Below are 22770 nucleotides of genomic sequence, written 5' to 3'. Positions count from 1 at the left end.
TTCTTTTTATTCTGTTTAGTTCTCTCCTAAGCTGTGTATGTATACTCCAAAACAAATGCTAACCAGCAAAAAACTTAATCATCTCACCGTGTTCTCCATTCAAAATAAAGCATCCAACCCAGCTGATTTCGGTGAAATGACTCAATGTTTTGACATGCAGGCAGAAAACAAGAGTTATTTTGTTTATCTACACAGTGGATAGCTCTCCTCTACCACAGGAAATTCACAGGGACTCCCATGGCAATAACTGAATAGCTTTTCCCTTCTGCACTAGTGTGGTCTAGAGAAAAAGGCAAAAACAAAGTTAATGAACTTTTAACAGGCATTTACAGGAATTTCTAAAGATGTTTTATGGATGTTCTGCAAATGATTTCATAAATGTGGAAAATTTATAGTTGGTTTCTTCTGACTAAGACAGAATGGTCAATCTTGCAAAGTTCTACAAAAGAAAAAGTTTTTATGGCTAAAATACCACAAATGAGAATTCACAAAGTAACACTAGACTGTTAAGCTGTTAATTGTCCTTGACTGTTATTTATTTTCTATCTCATTTCCAATTTGAGGTGCTAACATACTATAGTTTAGGCACCTTTTGATATCTTCTATTAAAATATAGTAATAAAAGACTACTCCAAGAATCTAAAATAAAAACAGACCTAGACACTAAAATGCTGCTTCCTCAACTCTGACTCATTCATGACAAAAAGGATTAACAAGGGGGTGCCTGGGTGGCTCAGTCGGTTAAGCGTCCGACTTCGGCTCAGGTCACGATCTCGCAGTACGTGAGTTCGAGCCCCACAGCGGACTCTGTGCTGGCAGCTAGGAGCCTGGAGCCTACTTCAGATTCTGTGTCTCCCTCTCTCTCTCTGCCCCTCCCCTGCTCATGCTCTCTCTCACTCTCAAAAACGAATAGATGTTAAAAAATATTTTTTAAAAAATGATTAACAAGGAATCTTATAACCACCCTGACAAAATTTAATTAAGAAAGAAGAAAAAAAGAGCAAAGAAAAGAAAATTGTTTTTGCTCAGTACTACTTCTTTTAATTTCCCAAATTCTTCTTTATCACATGGAAGATACCAAAGGCACACAGACCTGACTTTAGATCTCTGGATGATCTGAAGAATATTCTGTCCTAAACAAAGACCTATTCAGATACTACTGCTGACCATACATCTTCTCAAAATCATATCCATAGTGCAAATAAAACAACAGTCCTCATGCTGATTAATTCTCTTAATACGATTTATTTCCTTCACTAAGGATAAATGTTTCAAAATTTTATAAAAATACGACTTTCAGCAGAAATTAAACACAGCAAACTGACTGACACAGGCATGATGTCTTTCAAACAGCCGCATTGCTAACAACCTGCTGTTATTTATCTCCCAATATGATGCAATAGAAAGCACAAACATAACTCTTAAGTATTCTTGCCAAAAAGGTTACTCAGAATCTAAATCAAACCTCCACACCTCAGTTTACAAGAAACATGTGAGAAAGAGAAACAAGCTAAATGACATCCATAAGGGAACAATCAAATAGAAAATTGGTCTAGACTCTTCAAAAAGTCATTATCATGGGGGATACAGTAGAGGACCTACATAAACACTAAAGAGATATAATCGCCAAATGAAACGTATGAACTCTGATTGGATCCTGGTTTTTAAAAAATATTGTAAAAGACGTTTCAGTGAAAATTAGAAAAAACTAAATATGGGCTGCATATTAGTTTATAGGAATGTTAACATTCATAGAGTTAACAGTTATTGTGTTTAATAAAAGAATTTCCTTATTCTTTCTTGAAGTAGTCTCCATGCCCAGTGTGGGGCTTGAACTCATGACCAAGATCAAGATAAAGAGCAACATGCTCCACCAAGGGAGCCAGCCAGGAGCCCCAAGCATATCCTTATTCTTATAAGAAGCATGCTAAATTAGGAGAGAGGTGTCATTATGTTTACAACTTATTTTCAAATAGATCACCAAAAAAACTGGAAATATAAAACTATTTATGTCAGTGTGTGCATATTTACGTACAGAAAGATAACTAAATAAAGCAATTATTGGAAATTTTGAGTCTAGATAAGAGGAAATACGGGGCGGGGGGGGGGGGGTTGAGCTTCTTTCGACTCTAATATAGAACTGAAATTAAAAAAAAAAAAAATGTTGTGGGGCACCTGGGTGGCACAGTTGGTTAAGCGTCCAACTCTTGATCTCAGTTCAAGTCATGATCTCACAGTTCGTGAGTTCAAGTCCTGCATCAGGTTCTGTGCTGGTGGCGAGGAACCTGCTTGGGATTCTGTCTCTCCTCTCTGTTCCTCTCCTGCCTGTGCATGCACACATGCTCTCTCTCATTCTAACTAACTAACTAACTAACTAAATAAATAAATAAATAAACTTCAAAAAAAAAAAAAAAAGTCCTTTCCTGCCTCTAGGTTATAAAGCTACCCTTCTATATTTTCTTTCATTAACTGTGTAGTTTTACATTTCACATTGAGATTTTCTATCCCTCTAGAGTCCATCTTTGTATGTGGTATTAGATACATTTTTTATATATATTTTGTTTTCCTATGTATTTTATTTTCCTATATATAGAATTGTGTTTTCCCATATATAAACTTCTAGCTTTTTCTACACAATCTACTAACCAATGGGTCCTCTCCCCACTGATTTGTGAAAGAATGATTTTTGGTCCCACTGAAAGACCTAAGCAGAGGCAGGGGAAAAGGAATAAGAGAATAGGAAAAAGAGGAAAGGGAAAAAAGGAAAAAAGAAAAGGGTAAAGGGTAAACAGAAAAGTATAAGAGCTTAGCTGAGGATAGGGCTGAGGATAAATGAAACTACTGTCAAATTCCTGTGCACCAACCATATTTACTGAAGTATATAAAAGCCAATGGCAAAGGATAACTGAACATCTATTTAAAAAAAACAAAAAAGTACATGTCCTCAAAACCCTTCAAGAAACATCTAATATATCTGGTATATAATAACACAAAGAGAAAGATTCCAGAAATTAAACTATCTCCTATCAAGCAATAATTTGCATTACATTTCATTTAACATATACCCTTATTTAGACAGAACAAAAATGATGGCAAAAGCAGACATTACAAGTATCTTGAAGACTCTTCTACAAACTTTCAGATTCCATGGGAATGCTAAATATGTCTTTAAAACTTATTTATTTGATGAATTTAGCACCTAGATCAGATTTTTAAAACAAAAATTTATAGAATTCTAACTCTTCATCTCATTACTGGCAGTCAGAAATGTAAACTGTTCTCTGTAAGAAAACTCCAAAAACATACCTTTTATTTTCAACCAAACTGGCTCCTTCATCCTTCAGCTGCTTACTTTTCTCAACACAGCCCTCGAGAAGACTTTCTTTCCTGCGTTTAACCGCATGAAGCCAGCTCCCTTCTTCATTCTCAACTACATCCTTCTCATCAGCAGCTTCGGCTTCAAACTGCTGTGAAGTGACCTTTGAGACCTTCTCCCCAATTCTTCTCTTCCATCCAAAGGAAGCCATTCTGGAAAATTACAAACAAACAACTTTAAAATTCAAATTTGGCCTTTAGAGAAGTATTACAAATGATAGGTGAAGACAGATAAGAGAATCAGACTGTCACCAGTTTTTTTGTTGTTGTTTTGGTTTGTTTTGTTTTGAGAGAGAGAGCACACAGCAGGGGACGGGGAAAGGGAGAAAGAGAATTCCAAGCAGGCAGGATTCGATCTCACACCTTGATCTCACAACTGACTGTGAGATCCTGACCTGAGCTGAAATCAAGAGTCAAACACTTGGGGAGCCTGGGTGGCTCAGTCAGCCAAGCGTCCAACTTGGGCTCAGGTCAGGATTTCACCATTCATGAGTTCGAACCCGTCATTGGGCTCTCTGCTATTAGTTCAGAGCCCACTCTGGATCCTCTATCGCCCTCTCTCTCTGCCCCTCTCCTGCTCACACTTGCTCTCTCTCAAAAAGAAAAATAAAACATTAAAAGAAAAAAAAGAGTCAGATGCTTAACTGTCACTTTTTAAACTCTTAATTAAATAATGGATCAAGGCAATAATCAACAAAGGGTGCTAACATCACAAAGGAACACAACTGGTCAGTAAGTATCTCCTGTTGGAAGTGGCATACTACCCATGAAGTATCCTTGCCAAAAATTAATCCTGAATCAGATCAAGTCTAACAAACTCTACCAGTTTACAGAAAATACGGAATGCAGATGAGCGTGCTAAATAACATGCCAGAGATGCAGACAGCAAATAACAAAAACTAAAAAATAAAACTGGTTTCTTCTGGAAATAAACTTCCAGGAAAGCAGACAGAGAGAGAGACAGAGAGACAGAGAGAGAGAGACAGAGAAAGATGGAGGTAAAAAGAGACTTCAAAGATTTAATAACCAAATATAATGCATGGGTTTTGTTTAGCTCTGGATTCAAGCAAGCCAATTGGGAGGAAACGTTTAGGAAATAATAGGGAAAATCGGAACACTGATTTGATACTTGATGGTATTAAAAAATTACTGCTATTTTTTTAAGGTCTGATAATAGTACTGTAATTATGTTTATAACAAAAAGATAAGCATTCTTGCTATAAACATAATTACAGTACTATTATCTTTTAGGAATGTATACTAAAATATTTCACATGGAATTCTATGATATCTAGAAATTGTTTCAAAGTGATCACCAGAGGGAGCAGGGTACAACACAGGAGAAATACAGATGAAAACATTGCTCTGAGTTGATAATAGATACAGTTAGGTGATATGCACATAGGATTCCTTGTACTTTCCTCTCTCATACATGTTTGAAATTTTTCACAACAAAAAGTTTTAAGAGTCAAACTTGGTATATAACTTCATTCACAGAACTATTGGGTAAATCTAAAAAATAACAAATGTTAGGGGCACCTGGATGGCTCAGTCAGTTGAGCACCTGACTTTAGCTCAGGTCATAATCTCACGGTTCGTGGGTTCGAGCCCCACTCTGGGCCCTGTGCTGACAGCTCAGAGCCTAGAGCCTGCTTCAGATTGTGTCTCCCTCTCTCTCTGCCTCTTCCCCTCTGGCCCTCTGGCCCTCTCTCTCTCTCTCAAAAATAAATGAAACATTAAAAAAAAATTTTAAATAACAAATGTTAAACTGTTTTGTATATCAGCAATGATACACAAATGTAAAGGATAAGAAAGGACAATTGATGGAACAAAATTAAAGAAAACCATAAAAGCATTCAACAAGTATTTATTTAGAGAAGGAATTTATGATGAGATCCAAGAACTCTTACTAATTATATGGATGAGCTTAAAGATACTGAGAAACTCCTGGAAAGGCATATGAATTTCTGTTATGTCTGTGTGTTTTCTGGAGAAGAGTGTCTAAACTTTCATTCCATTCTCAAGGGACTCCATAACTCCAAAGAGATTATGATCAACTGAGTAATCAACCAGGGGGATAAAGAAAAGCAATGAAGCAGATGTTTTTATAAAATTATCAAATAATGGGCATTCGAGGAGTAAAGGAAGAAGGGAAACGAAATAGTGAATAAGTTCTACCAGGTGTCAAGGTCTTCATCACTGAGGCACATGGCTGAAATGAAATATAAGTAATCAATAGAAGGGAGGGGACAAAAAAGTAAAGGTGACTATGAGGTTATTCACATGGAAAGGCCTAAGATAATGGCAGAACTTGTAGGGATGAGAAGATTATAGGTCATGTGCCTAAGTTTCTAATGAATACTAGGAAGTCTCAATAAATTATTGCGATCAAGAAATGCACAAGCAGATATGGGTGAACCACATATTCTCCCCTGGAGCAGGGATTATTTAAAAAAAAAAAACAAAAAACAACCCAGAGTAGTAATGTATTATAAGCTATACTAGGAAATCAAGATAATACCAGACTCTCTACCCAGACCCGTTATAATAGAGAAGAATGAGTTTCCTATGTTTGAAGATGACTATAAGTAACTTAGGGGAAGAACCAAGAAATGGCTGAAAATGAAGTGTGGTTACTATGGAAAAGAAGGCCAGAGGCACAGAATGAAAACAACGTCAGAAAATAAATCATTAGGAAGGTCTCATAAGACATCAGGATATCAAGAAGAACTCTTGTATTTACGACTGTCCCTAAAAGTGACAAGAATGAGGATGACTACATTTCCTGCCTTCAAGTTTCCAAATGAACTCTGTTCCTAAAGCAGCAATGTGAGGAACCAGGTACTGTGGGAACCCTGTTAACAGAGGAAAGTCTGGTGTATTTACTAATGTCAAATTACATTAGAAATCATCAGTCAGGTCTATATATTATTGGAAGCAGGGTTTAAGGTGGCGAGGAAAGGAAAAAGGAACAGAGAGACCCAAATATATTTTTTAAAAATTAATGGGTAATCAGACTCCCATTACCATCCCCTATCTCCAACCTGAACCATTGTTCTAAATGTCAAAGACAGGTATAGGCTAAGTCCTCAGATGGTGGTTCTCAAGCATGTGTGAAAAGCCATGCACAACACCGCCTCAGGTGTTTCTGCCATTTTTCTCCACAAATGCTTTAAGCTCTTCTAGAGACCAGAGGCTGTGGAGATCAGGAGAGAATGAGGTTACAGAGTATAAAAGGCCTGATGACTGCTAGTAACTGACAAGTTTAGCCTTGAAGAGAGTGAAAAGAATATATTCCTCTCAGACAAGAGTTCATACTGAGTGAAAAGTACAGACAAGTTCAGGGGTAGAGGGAAAAGACAATGAAGGATTTCATACCCCAAGCTTCAAATTTCCCAGAGAAATAGGTGGCTAGTCATTGGCTCCAAGTAAAGGGAAAAGAAACAGATCTGAGTACTTGAGAAGAAAAGTTCTGAGTCACTAGAGAGAATGGGAAGATAGGAAAATCAACAGTAAGGGATCAATAAAGATACCAAACAGTATCAAGGGCCACTGAGGTTAAAATCCACTGAATCTGTTACCAAGGGCCATTAGCACAGTTTTGTATTTTCTTCAACTGTCTGGAGACAAGGTAGCACTCCAGGATAAGTGCTATTGGAGAGTAAACAAAAAAGGATACTATGACTTCAGTGGAGACTCTTGAGGCTTCCTGGAGGAGAGGCTGACAGGTTTTCAAAAATAAAAGTCGGGTTAGTCCTAGGACACATGAAAAACAGTTTCTATCCTGAAAAACTTAATACTTAGGTATTAAGGTATCTTAATTAGTACTAGTTTGCTGTTCCTCTAAGGATATCTGAACATGAAATTAAAGCTTCTTATAAATAAGGTTTTCCTGAATCTATAGTTAGATGCACAAGGCGCCAACATCTTAGCCTTTACGTTTTTTCACCCGGATAAGAAACCATATGGGTAAACCATAATCACAGAGGTTTCACGTTAAACTCATGAAACATAAATTCATTTTACATAGAATCATAGTTAATGAATGCCATGAAACTCTAAACAACAATGTTGTGTTCTAAATTCTTTTGCTGGTGCAATGATCTCTACAGTAGGCATTCAGTTACTGTTGTCGGCTGGACAGTTTATCCAACCACAAACCGAGAATGCCTGTCTTCACTGCATAGGAGGAGGCAGCACCTAAGGCGAGAAACCACTAGATGAACACCATTAGGAAATCAAAACAGGATCCTTCGGGTACCGGGATGTAGTCAGAGGTGAGAGATTCAAGAAGCAATTTACCCGAAAATGTCACCGCGCGAGAGAAACTTGTATTACTAAGTTCCTCTCGTTTCCAAAACAATAAAGATATGCGAAGCTCATAAAGGCTGCCCTGGACGTCCCCCGCGAGTCCACCAGGCCGCCAGCAGCTGCAGACACGCTCAACCAGAGGTGGGAAGCAAGCTCGGTTCCGCTCCTCCCACCGTTAAGGGAAGGTCAAAGCCGCACCCGCCGCCGTGGAAACGCGGAAGCCGCTCCTGCCTTGGTGTAAGGGAGGGCCCGACCCCTAGAAATGCTCGTCCCTAAAGACCAACCTTGGCGTCCCGGCTCTGCCGTACCTCCGTCGCGTCTCAACTCCGACTTCTGAAGGTCCTTTCTCCCCTAACCACAAGACCCACCAGCCTCGTTTTCCTCCCCTTCCTGGGCTTCCACCACGGTCAGCGTACCCTCAGTTACCTAATGACCACTCCCCTGGTCCCGTGTTTACATTGTGCTTGCCCTTTACCGACCGGAAGCGGAAACTAACATGCCCGACCTCCTACCTGCCTGCCTTTGATGCCAGGTCTCTCAAGAAACTGGCCTGGCCGACCCGAGGCGTCGGAACCGCTCAGAGAAGCGGGTAGGGAAGAGGCGACTCTCAAAGCCCTTAAGGTCGGCCAGTCCCTTTCCCGGGACCACAAATCCCAGAAGTCGCTGCGGTAGCCTCCACCCCCGTTACCCTCTGGGATCTGTAGTCCGGGCCACCCGGACCCGGAGCGCCCTCTAGCAGCAGTCGGGGGCGTCAGGCGCGCGGACGACGGCAGTGCCGGAGCGCGGGAAACTGCGGCTGCGCACCTTGAGGTGCGCGGTCAAAATCTGGCCCCGTGAGACTGCGGGACTCGTTCCGTCGCGAGGTAAAACAAACGGGTGTCGGGGAGAAGGACTTGGGCGGGAATTCATAGCATTAAAATGGGATCCTGCCTTAAAGGAGTTTACAGTCCAGCTGAGAGGCCAGCCTAGACGCAAAGGACTAAGGGAAAACTCCATTGAAAAAGGGTTCAGGGGAGCAGATGAAGCAGATCAAGGAGGCCCTTGTTTCAACTGTAGGCTTCACGTCGGAAAACATAAGTAAATTGGGCCCGGAAGAATTAAAACCTAAACGTAGGTGTAGTTTATGTCTTGAAAATAATTAAGTGGGGAAACGTAACCCAGGGGACTGTTTAGGAAATTGAAAAGATTGTTAATTTATCGACGTGGCTATCTTGTGCAAGGGAAGACAAATTTTGTAGACCATGCTTTTCCAACCTCAGCGTTGTTTGTCAAACTGCATAATCTTTGTTGGAGAAATGGAGTCTCCTGTGCCCCGCAGGGTGTTTGGCTGCATCTCTGGAATCTACCCACTAGATGCCGTTAGCATCCACTACCACCACCATTTTACCTCCAGTTGTGACAATCAAAAACGTCTCCAGTCATTGCCAAATGTTCCTGGAAGAAAAATTGTTCACCCACCCCTGCCGCATTGAGAACTGCTCTTGTACAACAATGATTCTCCAAGGTGATCCTCAGACCCCTGAGGGTTGCCAAGGCTTTTTCAAACGATTTTTATGCTCATAGGAAGACCTCGTTGGCCTTTTTCACCATGTTAACTTTGCACTGATGATGGAAAAGCAGTGATGGGTAAAACTGCTGACAGCTCAGCTGGTATTAAGGCAATGATACCAAACTGTGCTAGTTGTCATTGCAGTTTCACCACCACACTCATACTACCAAAAACACAAAACAAAAACACTCAAGAATGTCCTTTAGGAAGCGGTAAAAATTATTAAAATGACCCTGGAGGAATTTTTAATCTGTATCACAAAATGGGAAGTACTCATTAAGTACTTTTGCCGTGTATTGAAGTATGATGTCACCAGTAAAAGCAATTGTGAGATCGCATTATAAACTGAGGTATACACTTTTTTTGTGTGGGATGCAACTCTTATTTAGAAAACAGCCAGCAGTCCAGCTGGTTATTCAGGATTGGGTATGTGACAGGCCTTATGAAAATGAACAAAAGGAGCCTGTTACTTCAGGAAAACAATGGACAGTGTTGCCAATTATACTGTCCTATCATAGAAGTGTTATCATTTGCAGTATATAACTTCTGACATTAATTATAAAAGATAAAAAGGTAGTAGAATGTTTCTTAAGAAGGGTAGAGGTTTACATGACTGTGTTCACTGCAAACCTATATCAGTGACAATTCATCAAGTCAAATATTTATGATTTGCACACTTTTCTGTAATGCTTCTTCAAGCCTTTAAAACACACGTGTCTCTCGGACAAGACATTCAGCAGGATTTATGCCTTTATAGTCACATTCTTAGTGCTTGGTTCATAGTAGCTATATGAGGGGATATAATTTGTAGAGTGAATAATTAAGCGGTGCTTAAAGCTGTACTCCTTTCTAGGGGTCTTTCCCAAATCTCCCAAATAACTTTACTCTGATAAAGGCTACCTCCAACACTGAGTTTTCACACTTCACCCACCACTTCCCTACTTACTTTGTCCTATGAACTTGATGTACTTATTAATATATTTAATACATTTCTCAGGCTATTTATTGACAATATGATCTTCCAAGTTGCTAGAAATCCTCTAAATTTATCAGACTTAACATTTATTGGCATTCACAATAAATAGAACAGTCTATTTGCCTACAATAGAACAGTTCAATAAATATTGATTTTTCAAACAAGAGCATTTATTGTACAGTTTTATACAGTCAGGGTAAATAAATATCTAGAGCAATTTATAAGTTCCCTAAAGAACAATCTTATGTGCTATTCATAACATTCTTTAGTACTGTTTTCTTTTGTTACAATTATCAACCTATTTTAACGATTTGGAATGCCAACAATCTGGCACAAGGCCTAACAGTGCCATACGGGATATAAGATTTCATTACAGTTGAATTCTAACAGTAGTGGAATTCTAACCAAATCTAATGTTAGCAACCAAGGAAAACTGGTAACCACTTTGGCTTTTATCGTATATATCTTAATATTTTGTTCAGGTGGTTAACTTTTAGATGAAATCAAAACTCAGTAATTTAGTTGACACAAAAATCACACGTCTGAGTGTTAAAATTTGTTTAAGCACTATATTTTATATTTAGGCACACTGTCAAAAAGGTGCACACATGGTCAGCTAGGAATAAGTGCTTTTTATTTAATTTTTCCGAAAGTTAAAAATTTAAGCACACTGTAACAGGAAAAATTATGTTTTCATCATCCACTTTCTAAATCAAAGTATTTTAAATTATATACCTAAATATACCCCGGTCGAAACATATGCGAACACATCTCAGAAATACTGTACCACAAAGATTGATCTCTACCCTATTACCAATTTATAGTTATGTTGTATGTGGAATTTCATTCATCTTGTCAGGAGAATTCACAATGAAAATAAGACTTCTGCTGTGTATGGAGGAGATGGACAAGAATTAAGGGGAAAAGATTTAAACAGCACACCATTTGTTCTTCATTCCAAGGATGCCAGTCCAAGCATAGATGCATGGAGTCCTACATCTAGCCACAGTCCACCAAGCATTCATTGAGTGTGAATGGTAAAACTACAAGGTCAAAAAGCAGGGATTGGAGGGGGGATGGGGAAGGTGAAAGCACAGGACTTTTTATATAAAATCATTTAAAACTCTGAAAAACTACAAAAGCATCTTGAGAAAATATAATCAAAGTAAAAGCAATGGAATTTATTTCAGTGAAATTATTTTAAATTAGATATATTAAGCTCCCATATCCCCCAACCTGGTAGAAAATTTCCTCTTGGTGAGAAATCATTTATTTTAATGGCAAAATTTTTACATATCAGTAAAATCTGTTATATTTAAAACTATGTATACAGTACATTTCTGGCAAAAACCTTATACATCTTTCAGTTGTCAAGACAAAGTAAAAATATGGTTGCATAAATCACAAAAAATATAAATTGCTGAAAAGATAATAAAAAAAGATTAAAAATCATTTGCATTGACTCCCTTACATCTTCAGTTAGTAAGAATTTGCAAACTACAATAAATTTTTGAAAATTCTGATGCAGCCTCGACATATTCAACCAAAAGTTGTCATTTCAAATATCCCAGCTTAAAAAAGAATCTGCTGCAATAATCTGTGCGTTTATCATACTATTTGTACAAGTGCAATATTTAAATATCTTCAAAATAAAACTCAGTAACTAAAAGGAATCACAATAACTTAACAAGCAGCAAAGTTTACAAAATTAACAATTTTAGAAGGTCCTATTTAATTGGTTCCTCCTTTCAATCCCCCCCCCCACTGCCCCACCACCTCCCCACAACAGCTTATAGAGACATTCTGACAATGTCTTAGTTCTATGTACAAATCTGTAACTTTTCAAAAATACAGTCTTCTGTTCTTAACATCAGGAACATAATGCTGCATTTAGAGACCCTACATTAAATCAATATCCCAAAAATGCAGGGCCACATACAAGTTATACAGTTTTGAACTTAGTATTTAAGTTGCACTCCTATTATTTTATACAGCTTTCAGATTCTAAGTTGAATAGATAAGTCCTGGACATAAGCAAGATTTTTCTTTTGAATTCACTGCATGTTTCTAGGGGTACTGGAACCAAATCTACAACTATAGTTAACTGTGCAAGCTATCAAGACACTTGAGTATATTACTGTCTGGTTACAAAGGTGTTCACTGTATTTGCCAAAAATAGTCCTATAATACAAAAGTATTAAATGAGAAATAAGATAGCTCTTCTGCAATGGAAAAATGATTGATACCAAAGAAAATCAATACCTTGAAGTTAAAATAGTATAAGGCAATTATGGGTGATATAGTACTTTTTATTTTTTATTAGCATACACAGGACACCAATTTTAACTGAAGTGACTTTAAATCTTCATTTACAACTATTATGGAATGCTACTAGGAAAAAGGAAGGATCAAGGAAAAGAAAGTATAGAGATCTTACAAAGATTAATTAAGCATCTTTAGGCAGTTCCCATAATGCTACTTTTTAAAAAATGATTAAAATCTAAAACAAATGTGACCATTTAGAAGCACTAACTGATTCGTTCCATTATTTTATTGAAGTAATAATGTCATACCTGGCAATGTCTAAATTTTCACTGAATCCTGGTTTGAAATAGCTATAAAAGAAATTTGGAAGACAACTGGGGAAACCTAAATATGCATGATTAGATGACTTTAGGGAATTACTAATCTGATAATAGTATTATGTTTTTTTAGGAAAATATTTTTTTTTAGGAGATGCTTGAAATGTTGAGGGTGATAAGTATGTCAGCAACATCCAAACGGTTCAAGGAGAAAAAAACATATATATCTATATACACGTACATATGTACACTATGTCTATATACATACATAGATATAAAGCAAATGTGGCAAAATGTTAACCAGTGTTGAATCTAAGTGGTAGATACACATGTGATCACCCTATAGCCTTTTTATTTTTGTTTTTAAAAATGGTCACGATAAAATTTGGGAGAAAAAGTCTTATATGAGCATTTAAATGGTAGGAAATATTCTGTGTGCTAAATCAATTTAAAAGATACATAATTGAATGACTAGAAATTTTTGTATACATTCAATACTGACGGACATGAGCAGCGGAATTTGTGAGATTGACAAAAACATGATTTATTTATAGCATATGCAACTCAGCTCTTGGGACAAAAAGAGAAATTTATGTACAGAATATAGTGAGACAAATTTTAAGATTTAACTTAGTGCCTAGAGTATCTGAATATGTAAGTTCTGTGTGTTTTTGGATTTATCAAGCTAAAGAAAAGATTTTAATTATGTCTAATTTAATCTTTGATATGCTTACCGTATACTAAAGAATATTAAGGGAAGAGATATGGAAGAGTTGTCCAGCCTGTCACTACTGGAAAATACCTGCTATGTAAGAAGTTCAGGATCCCCCCAAAACAAATCACCTATAAAGGTCTCTGGGGATTCTAGGCAAATATTTATTGAATAAATTTATGAAGCAATTATAGAACATATCAACTTGTAATAATACATGAAGGCCTTTATGGTAAACTAATATTCTACAAAGCCCTGTATACATTAAATATAAAACAGCCAAAAATCAAGTGAGCCTGAGAGACCTATAATTCATTGTGAAAATTACATTATGCTATATGCCTACTGAACAATGAACAAAATTATCTTAATTCATTTTTGCACATTAGGCTTTTAACTATTAATCATGTTCCAATTCCTGTGCAAATTGCATTCCAAAAGGCCAATCCTCAGTTATAATTATGTATAACTTGATTATAAATGGAAGCATTTGGCTATGATTTTTTATGCATGCTTATTGCTATCAAAGAAATAAGCAAAGTTTTAGGTTTACTGTGCAAGAATTTTAATTAGATTCGCACACATTTCAAAAAATTCTATCGTGTGACTTCCAGGTCTTGGAGTTAAGTCAACAGGAGAAGAGTCAAGTGAGGTCACAGATGAGGTAAGTGAAGCTTCTGAGGATTTTCCTTGAGCATCAGCATCTGAATCATTCCTTTGGCAAGATCGATAGTTGCTAACTGATCCTGATCTCTGTGGAGTAGCAGTCCCTGATTTGGCTTCAGTAATTTCATCTGGGTAAAAAAAAATTTCAATTTATTATAATCCATTACACCCCATAATTTTTATTCTTTTAAGTTTTGTTTATTTTGAGAGAGAGCGCGCGCACGCATGAGGGAGGGGAGGAGGGGCAGAGAGAGAGGGAGAGAGAATCCCAAGCAGGCCCCATGCTGCCAGTGCAGACTCAGCCCAACACAGGGCTCAATCTCACAAACCGTGAGATCATGACCTGAGCAGAAATCAAGAGTTGGATGCTTAACCGACTGATCCACCCAGGTGCGCTCCCACCCGCCAACAAAAGTTGAATAAATAGTATTTAATTTGCTTCTTTGAGTGAGACCACTGACCACCTATCAAGAGCACATTTATTTTGAAAACGTTCTAAAATAGAGGTGATGAATCTGTGTTAAACCATTTGTCTTCTTTACATACAGTACGTATTCTCCTCATGCCTAATCAACATTGGGTATAGCACATAGCTACTCATCAGTATGTAGCTACTCATCAGACTTACACTCCAAAATTAATAGCCCAATAAACTAATAACATGGGGCTCAATAAACATCCTTCCCTAGCAATAAAAATTCATTTCTCTATATTAAAATCATAGAATAAATGCACTTAAAATTTGGGAGAAATCTTGGAAACCACCTCATCCAATGTTCATTCTATTGATAAGAAAACATAAACCTCAAAAAGTGTAGTGACTTGCCATAGGTAATAAAGAGGTAAATCTAGAACCTCCTTTGCCTGTCATCTCACTGCTTTTCACTCTCCCACTTTCTCTTTGTATTTAAGATCTCATGAAATGATTCCAATAAACAAATTAAGGAAAAACTAAAGTTGAAAATACAGTACACAAAAACAGTAAATGTTCATTCAACTGGCAAACCCAGGGGCTAATAAACCTAAGGTTATAAATTTGAGGCCAGTACATTACCACTCAAACCTGTGCCTTTCTGACACTAAGTAGGTACTATTCTTTTGTTTATGAAGAAGACAAAAAATTCATAGGTAAATCTAATAATTCCATAGGATCTTAGATACACAAAAGTGGTAACAGATCTTAATGGAGATGGCCAATGAAGAACTGCTAAAAACTTGTACTTAATTAAAGGCTCTGTTTATGAGAAAACATTTATATATACAGTTATACTCTTGAAATGCTAGGATAGAGTATTTACTTGATATTATGAGTCAAGTGTGCTCTGTCAGGCTTTTTAATAGATAGTGTTAAATTCGTTTTGAGAGTGTATGCATATGGGAAATCTGAATTAATATAAATTTCAAACCATGTTATAGTATCATATCATTTACTAAAAGCCTATTATAGTCTACTCATACAAACATTGGCATAAAGATATTTTTCCCATTTAAAAATAAAAATAAAGTAATCCCTATCAAAATAGCACACTACTGTTCACTGAACTAGAACAAACAATCCTAAAATTTGTATGGAACCACAAAAGACCCCAAGTAGCCAAAGCAGTCCTGAAAAAGAAAACCAAAGCTGGAAACATCACAATTCTGGACTTCAAGCTATATTACAAAGCTATAATCTTCAAGACAGTATGGTATTGGCACAAGATCATTGGAACAGAATAGAGAACCCAGAAATGGACCCACAAACATATGGCCAACTAATCTTTGACAAAGCAGGAAAGAATATCCAATGGAAAAAAGACAGTCTCTTCAGCAAATGGTGTTGGGAAAACTGGACAGCAACATGCAGAAGAATGAACCTGAACCACTTTCTTATACCATACACAAAAATAAACTCAAAATGGATGAAAGACCTAAACATAAGACAGGAAGCTATCAAAATACTAGAGAAAACAGGCAACAACCTCTTTGACCTGAGCCACAACAACTTCTTACTTGACCTGTCTCCCAAAGCAAGGGAAACAAAAGCAAAAATGAACTACTGAGACTTCATCAAGATAAAAAGCTTCTGCATTGCAAGGGAAATAATCAACAAAACTAAAAGGCAACTGATGGAATGGGAGAAGACATTTGCAAATGACATATCAGATAAAGGGTTAGTATCCAAAATCTATAAGGAACTTATCAAACTCAACACCCAAAAAACAAATAATCCAGTGAAGAAATGGGCAAAAGACATGAATAGACACTTTTCCAAAGAAGACATCCAGATGGCTAGGAGACACATAAAAAGATGCTCAACATCACTCATCATCAGAAAAATACAAATCAAAAACAACAATGAGATACCATCTCTCACCTGTCAGAATGGTTAAAATTAACAACTCAGGAAGCAACAGATGTTGATGAGGATGCAGAGAAAAGGGAACCCTTTTGCACTGCTGGTGGGAATGCAAACTGATGCAGCCACTCAGGAAAACAGTATGCAAGTGCCTCAAAAAACAGAACTACCCTATGACCCAGCAATTGCACTACTAGGTACTTATGCAAGGGATACAAGAATGCTGATTCGAAGGGGCACATGCACCCCAAAGTTTATAGTACCACTCTTGGCTATAGCCAAAGTATGGAAAGAGCCCAATGTCCATTGACTGATGAATAAAGAAGATGTGGGGTGTGAGTGTGTATGTACACACACACACACACACACACACACACTGGAATATTACTCGGCATTCAAAAAGGATGAAATCTTGCCATTTGCAACAATGTGGATGGAACTAGAATGTATTATGCTAAGCGAAGTAAGTCAGAGAAAGACAAGTATCATATGATTTCGTTCATATGTGGAATTTAAGACAAAACAGAAGAACATAAGGGAAGGGAAGCAAAAATAATATAAAAACAGAAAAAGAGACAAACCATAAGAGACTCTTAAATGCAGAAAACAAACAGAGGGTTGGTGGTGGGGTGTTAGGTGGGAGGGAGGGCTAAAAACGGGTGAGAGGCATTAAGGAAGACATTTCGGATGAGCACTGGGTGCTCATGTTATACGTAAGTGATAAATCACTAAATCCTATTCCTGGAATTATTATTACACTGTATGTTAACTAACTTGGATTTAAATTTAATAAACAAACAATAACAAAAATGTCTGCTTTCTGCAATTAATAATTTACCTCAACTTAATCAATATAAATAGTTAAGATATTCTGGCAAACTATACATAATGGTAATCAGAGATATATTTTCTAAGTATAGGTTTTCACTTTCTAACTATTAAAACAGTAAACCAATACTTATCATAATTTAATGTTTCTTTAAAAATATTCAAGGAGGTACTTTTAAGATTTTATACTGAAGTAAATCATTATTTTGATGACCAATTAAAATACACCTAACTTAAAAAGTCTGAATATTTCAATTTGATCATCAGGCTGTCTCTGATTGTTTATGACTGTAGGTAAATAGAAATGCACAGCAATCTAAAATTAAGGTTAACAATGTCACTTTTAACGAATTATGATCATTATCTTGAACATTATCTTTAGTCCCAGGAATCCCTATATCATGCTTTCATACAAAAGTGGTCTATTATTTAAGAACACTTTATTAAGAGATAAAATTGGAATCATGTAACTCACAAAACTAATACAGGATGCATACCTCTGATATGTCTCTAGTGTCAAGCTGGGAGCAAAAGGCTGGATGAGAGGAGAAAACTAATCATTAAGTCCCTTACCTATCCAAAACATTTCTCTCTCAGTCCCCTGTAAGAAACCTTACTTGACAAATGATTTCTTGTCCTATGAGCTACTAATCAAATCTATTCACACTGCCTTATCAATCAACTCTAAAAGGTAATAACTGTACTCTAATTCTTAAATGAAAAAAAAAATTTATTAAATATCAGATATAAAAAAATTTAATAAAAAGTCAACATTTATTTCTAAATAAAACATTTTATCTTACCAAAATGAACCACACCAAAAAACAGAAATGTGGCAGAAACTATCATTTTAGGATCAGACTGCATCTGGCTTTAAGGTAATCATAAAAAGACAATACACTGTAAGATTACAGCAAACCTAAGATTCACAAATGCTGACATCACAGAGGCACCAAATCTCACATTTAATGTTCTTTTGCTATTGAATTACTAGGAACAGTTCAAGAAGCTTCGAAAGAATCAAAGACTAAAAAGCCAAGTTAGGTAACAAAGTCTAGTTTGTCAACTAAGTTGTTTTGTGGAAGGTACATACCATCAATACTACGGAAATCCAGTAAGTACGTTCTACTATCCACTTGGTATAACTGTAGACTCATTTTGGAGTATGTACTTGTTACAGGATTCTTCCTTCGAACACGCAAATAATATGGGTTTACAACCTAGTGTGTGGTATGGACAAAAAGAAAGTCAAAAGCAGTTCTTCTATAAAACATTTTATAGACTACAGGTTTAGCAAATGTGCTTAAAGTCAGAATGCCCTTTCTTTTTTACCTTCCATTCGTAATCCAGTTGTTTAATTGCTCTACAAACTTCTGCCATGATATCATTCGGTCGACTTTGACTTCTAATTCCCAAATGCCATTTTGCTTTCCTTACACCTTGGTGTTTTGATTTCTGTGGGTTTAATTCATCGAGGGTGTGGCGTGCCCTTGGCGTTTCAGCAACCAAGAATGGTACTCTTTCAGGATGGGGCCGAGTCAAATGATGATCATCGAGAAAAGAATCAGGTGGGCTTGTTGCCAAGTAAAAATCTTTGGCCTCATTCATTATCCTCCTGTTATCTATTATGAGGTGATAGGCAACTGCCAACGGGTCCTGGTGATTTCTATTATAAAGGCAGCTGAGAACCTCCTCTTCTGAGCATTCAAATTTTTCACACACTTCTTTTAAGGCTTCATCATCAATCATGGTTGAACTATATGATGGATCCTCAGGAAAGAGATATTTTGGAAGATCTTGTTTAAACCATTCATGCTCCCTGAGACAAAGTTAGGAGGTGAGACTGTAAGTAACAGTTTGGGGGATTTAGGATATTAATTCATTTCTATTTATACACATAGGGTATTTTCATTTTTTTTAAACTGAGACTTTCTTCTGGCTCACATTTCATTGTATATATTGGGGGAAATGCTCCAACCTCCCTCAGATTTTAAGAGGGAAAAAGCAGTGCTGCACTAACTGGAAAAGAAATGTCTTCACTTTTATTTAAAGTTTTGGCACAAATGACAATGACAAACAGATGACCAAGACCAGCTTATTTCCAGTTCAGAAAAAAGAATATATTCTGTGGCTTCATTATTATAATATTCTTGATACAATGTTAGGTGAAAAAAACAACAAAAACAGACAACTATCATTCACTGAACGCTTACTCTGTGGTAGATTTTAGGCTAAATACTTCGTATACATTATCTCACCTTATAAAACAACTCTATGAAGATAACAACTCTTCAAATATAAAAGGATATGTTTGACCTAAACTATGTAAAAAACTGCTAAAACTAAAAACATCATGAAAGGAAAAGAACAACGATTATCTTCTGGGTGATGGAATTAAAGATCATTTTCTGGTGGGTTTTTTTTTTATTTTGGTTTTGTTTTGTTTTGTTTTTGGTGTTTTCTAAGTCTTCTAATTGTCACATATTGCATTTAAATTGGAAAAAAAACCATGTAAAACACAAATAAAAGCACCTTTCACTTAGATATTTAAAATTTTAAAGAATGATTTATCCTTTTCCACTGGTGGTAAAAGCATGCCCTTCCATATGAAACTTACAAATCAGTAATTCCACATGTGATTCAATGTATAGTACCCAAAAAACAAAAGCATGTCATTGATTAAATTAAAAATTCCTCATTACTTGAGATGAACAAAAGGAAAAAAGGGAGTAATTTATGAGATAGAACTCAAATAGTAACACACAAATTTACTCCTACTGAAAAGCATTAATCCTAATGAGAATGCATAAAAGTCAAATACGAAGCATACCACAGAAAATCTTAAAGAGCCACTACAAAATTTAACATCCCACCAGGGTCTATTTTTATTTTCTTTCAAAAGAAAGACGTGTAAGTGAAAAGTAAAAGCCCTCCCTCCTACTAATCTTCCTTCCCTAAGGTAACCAGTTTACTGTGTATTTTTAAATACGAAAACAAATGTGCCTATATACTGTATTTTTTAACATACAAATGACATGACATTATACATACTGTCCTGCAACTCTTTCTTTCACTTAATTTAAATCATTGAAGCTATTAGATCTGATAATCTCCAAGTTGCATTATTACCTGATATCTTTGATTGTGGCCCTCTTCATGGGATCCACCTGTAGCATATGTTTCAAAAGGCTAATCACAGATGGATTTAAATACTGAGGGGTATAAAAAATCCCATCACATATCTTCTTAAAAAGAGTTGGCACATGATCATCATCAAACGGAAGGGTTCCACATAATAAAGCATAGAGAATAACCCCACTGCTCCATATGTCTACCTCTGGACCTGCATACAATCTGTAACAGGAAATACCAATTGGATTAAATAATCATTAGTAACTTGAGAGTCAATTAACCAAAAGTTTTAAATATGGATACTTTATAAAGAATTATTAGAGTATGGTTTCTATAGTCATTGCTTTACACTATACAGAAAGATTCTATATAATTCTATCATCATTATCTTTGAAAACAAAAGTTAAGAATTTTTTTAGGTTAGACTATAGCTATAATTCTGTTCTTACTCCTTTACTTTGTTCCTCATGATATCAATTAAGAATGTTCTTTAGTGATGAACCCTAAACCCACTCTCCCCCCAAAACCCAAGACTTCCTATCAAGGTAAAAGGGGCCTGAGGCTGTGAAAGAAAGCCAAGCTGACTGGTTCACAAAGAAGATCCTAAACTGGTATTTACAATACACTGTAGCCAACTGACTTAACTACTGCAGACTGTTAGCACAAAGTCTGGCTTTGGGGAAAGGATGTCTATAAACTGATCAAATAAACTGTTGAACTAATCCATAAATAGTGCTTTGAATACAAGTTCCCACTCATCCAGGGCTCACAGAAAGACCTTTCCAAACTGGAAAATTAGACTTCAGAAATGGCCCATGCATATATGCATATTTCCATTTCTTTTATTTTTTTTTAAATTAACATTGCCCCCAGAATTGTTTTTTTCCAAAAGAATTTAGATGGCACAAATGAAATAATTTAAAAACATTCTTTGAACATTAAGCTGATCTAAAAAAATAATGATGAAGCTTGATAAATCTAAAATTAGGTACTTCTGCCTTAATCATAGCCATGACTTTACCCAAATATAATTTCTCTGAGCAGGCCAGGCAAGCAAGGTTATGAAAACAGAGAGAAAATACTATACTATTTCTGCATTCTGAATTAGGATATGACACATTCAAACAAAGAAACATGGTTTGAGTGAAACGTTATTAAAAGGTAATTATAAAGACTAGTAACAAACTTAGCCATCTGTTTTCAATTTCAGTAGTACAGTGAAAAACAATTACTCTTTAAAAATTAAATTTTCCTGTCATCTAATCTATTCAAAAAGCTGCACTGTATAAAGATCCTCATGTTCTCAATGCCGGTGGTCAGTAAATTGAGAGATTAGAATTCTTATAATACTGCAGTCTCCAGAAAATAAATGAAGTCTAAAGATTTAATCATACTTCAGTCCAATCCCCCAATCACCTTATCATAAAACAAAAAGCTACTACAAAATGTCTTCTATCTGAAAAATTAAAGGTACACATTATACTTTTAACCCTTCATCTAAGTAAACCATTTCTAAATAGTAGGTATTCCTGTATAATGCAAGTTTTTAATGTCTGACCTACCTTTAAAACTTGCTAGTTTTAAACCTTCAATTTCTTCCACCACGGGGAAAAAAGAATTCTCTTCTATAAATGGAATCCTTAATTCTTATGTTTTATCCCTAAAATATAACACTTTCTGGATAAGAAAAGAATAAGCCCTAAATGTCTTTCCTTTCACTACAATATGACACCACAGACAGACAAAATCTAGGGAAAAAAAGATAATTACAAATGTATTAGTGTGGGAGGGTGTCAAATACTACCTTCCTGAAATTACTTCTGGTGCAGCATAGTTGGGTGAGCCACAGCTTGTTCTTAAAAATTCACCATCTGACATCATGTTTGAAAGACCTGAAAATGTACAAAAAATCAACTATTCAAGATTTCCCAAGGAAATAAAAACAAAACTCCATTAAACAATAAAATTGGGTTTGCATTAAAGTGATAAATCATCACTATATTCTTTGCTTAAACAAATCCTAGTCTTTACTGTTCCCAAATATTTTGTCATTATGCCCTAAAATTTGTAATCTATTTCAGCATTTAAGGTTAGTGCATTATTTGGGGGCAGCTGAGTGGCTCAGTCACTTAAGTATCCAACTCTTGATTTTGGCTCAGGTCATAATCTCACAGTGAGATCCAGCCCTGAGTTGGGCTCTGTGCTGGCAGCTAGGAGCCTGCTTGGGATTCTCTGTCTCCCTCTCTCTGCCCCTCCTCTGACTTGTTCTTTCTCGCTCTCTCCCTCCCTCTCCCTCTTCCT

The 22770-nt window shown here is 36.3% G+C and overlaps 2 protein-coding genes and 1 long non-coding RNA gene across 12 annotated transcripts in view; 1 reads left to right on the top strand and 2 right to left on the bottom strand.

The window, feature by feature from the left end:
- The window catches only part of TTC33 (tetratricopeptide repeat domain 33), a 40251-nt gene extending 31920 nt beyond the window's left edge, over positions 1-8331 (bottom strand). The window contains exons 1-2 of one of the 2 annotated variants that reach the window (XM_049648733.1): positions 8199-8331; positions 3307-3528 (exon numbers count right to left, since the gene is read on the bottom strand). In XM_049648733.1, the coding sequence (XP_049504690.1) occupies positions 3307-3527 (221 nt within the window). In that variant the 5' untranslated portion in view covers position 3528; positions 8199-8331. Of the gene's footprint in view, positions 1-3306; positions 3529-7970 lie in introns of both variants that reach the window. The other variant, XM_049648732.1, reaches the window with a different exon arrangement.
- An 89-nt stretch (positions 8332-8420) lies between these two features.
- On the top strand, positions 8421-15010 carry LOC125935025 (uncharacterized). Its single transcript, XR_007461604.1, has 2 exons — positions 8421-8549; positions 14120-15010. It is a non-coding gene; the product is annotated as an uncharacterized LOC125935025 (long non-coding RNA).
- Positions 11372-22770, bottom strand: part of PRKAA1 (protein kinase AMP-activated catalytic subunit alpha 1) — a 46243-nt gene continuing 34844 nt past the window's right edge. For 8 of the 9 annotated variants that reach the window (XM_049648725.1, XM_049648728.1, XM_049648724.1 and 5 more), the window contains 5 exons: positions 22274-22361; positions 20467-20691; positions 18670-19156; positions 18431-18557; positions 11372-14299 (listed from right to left, as the gene is read on the bottom strand). In XM_049648725.1, coding sequence (XP_049504682.1) covers positions 14055-14299; positions 18431-18557; positions 18670-19156; positions 20467-20691; positions 22274-22361 — 1172 coding nt within the window. In that variant the 3' untranslated portion in view covers positions 11372-14054. Of the gene's footprint in view, positions 14300-18172; positions 18558-18669; positions 19157-20466; positions 20692-22273; positions 22362-22770 lie in introns of those variants that run through there. The other variant, XM_049648726.1, reaches the window with a different exon arrangement.

Source organism: Panthera uncia (assembly GCF_023721935.1).
Source record: "Panthera uncia isolate 11264 chromosome A1 unlocalized genomic scaffold, Puncia_PCG_1.0 HiC_scaffold_17, whole genome shotgun sequence".
In the NCBI taxonomy this organism is placed as follows: Eukaryota; Metazoa; Chordata; class Mammalia; order Carnivora; family Felidae; genus Panthera; species Panthera uncia.
This window is presented reverse-complemented; position numbering and strand designations above follow the sequence as displayed.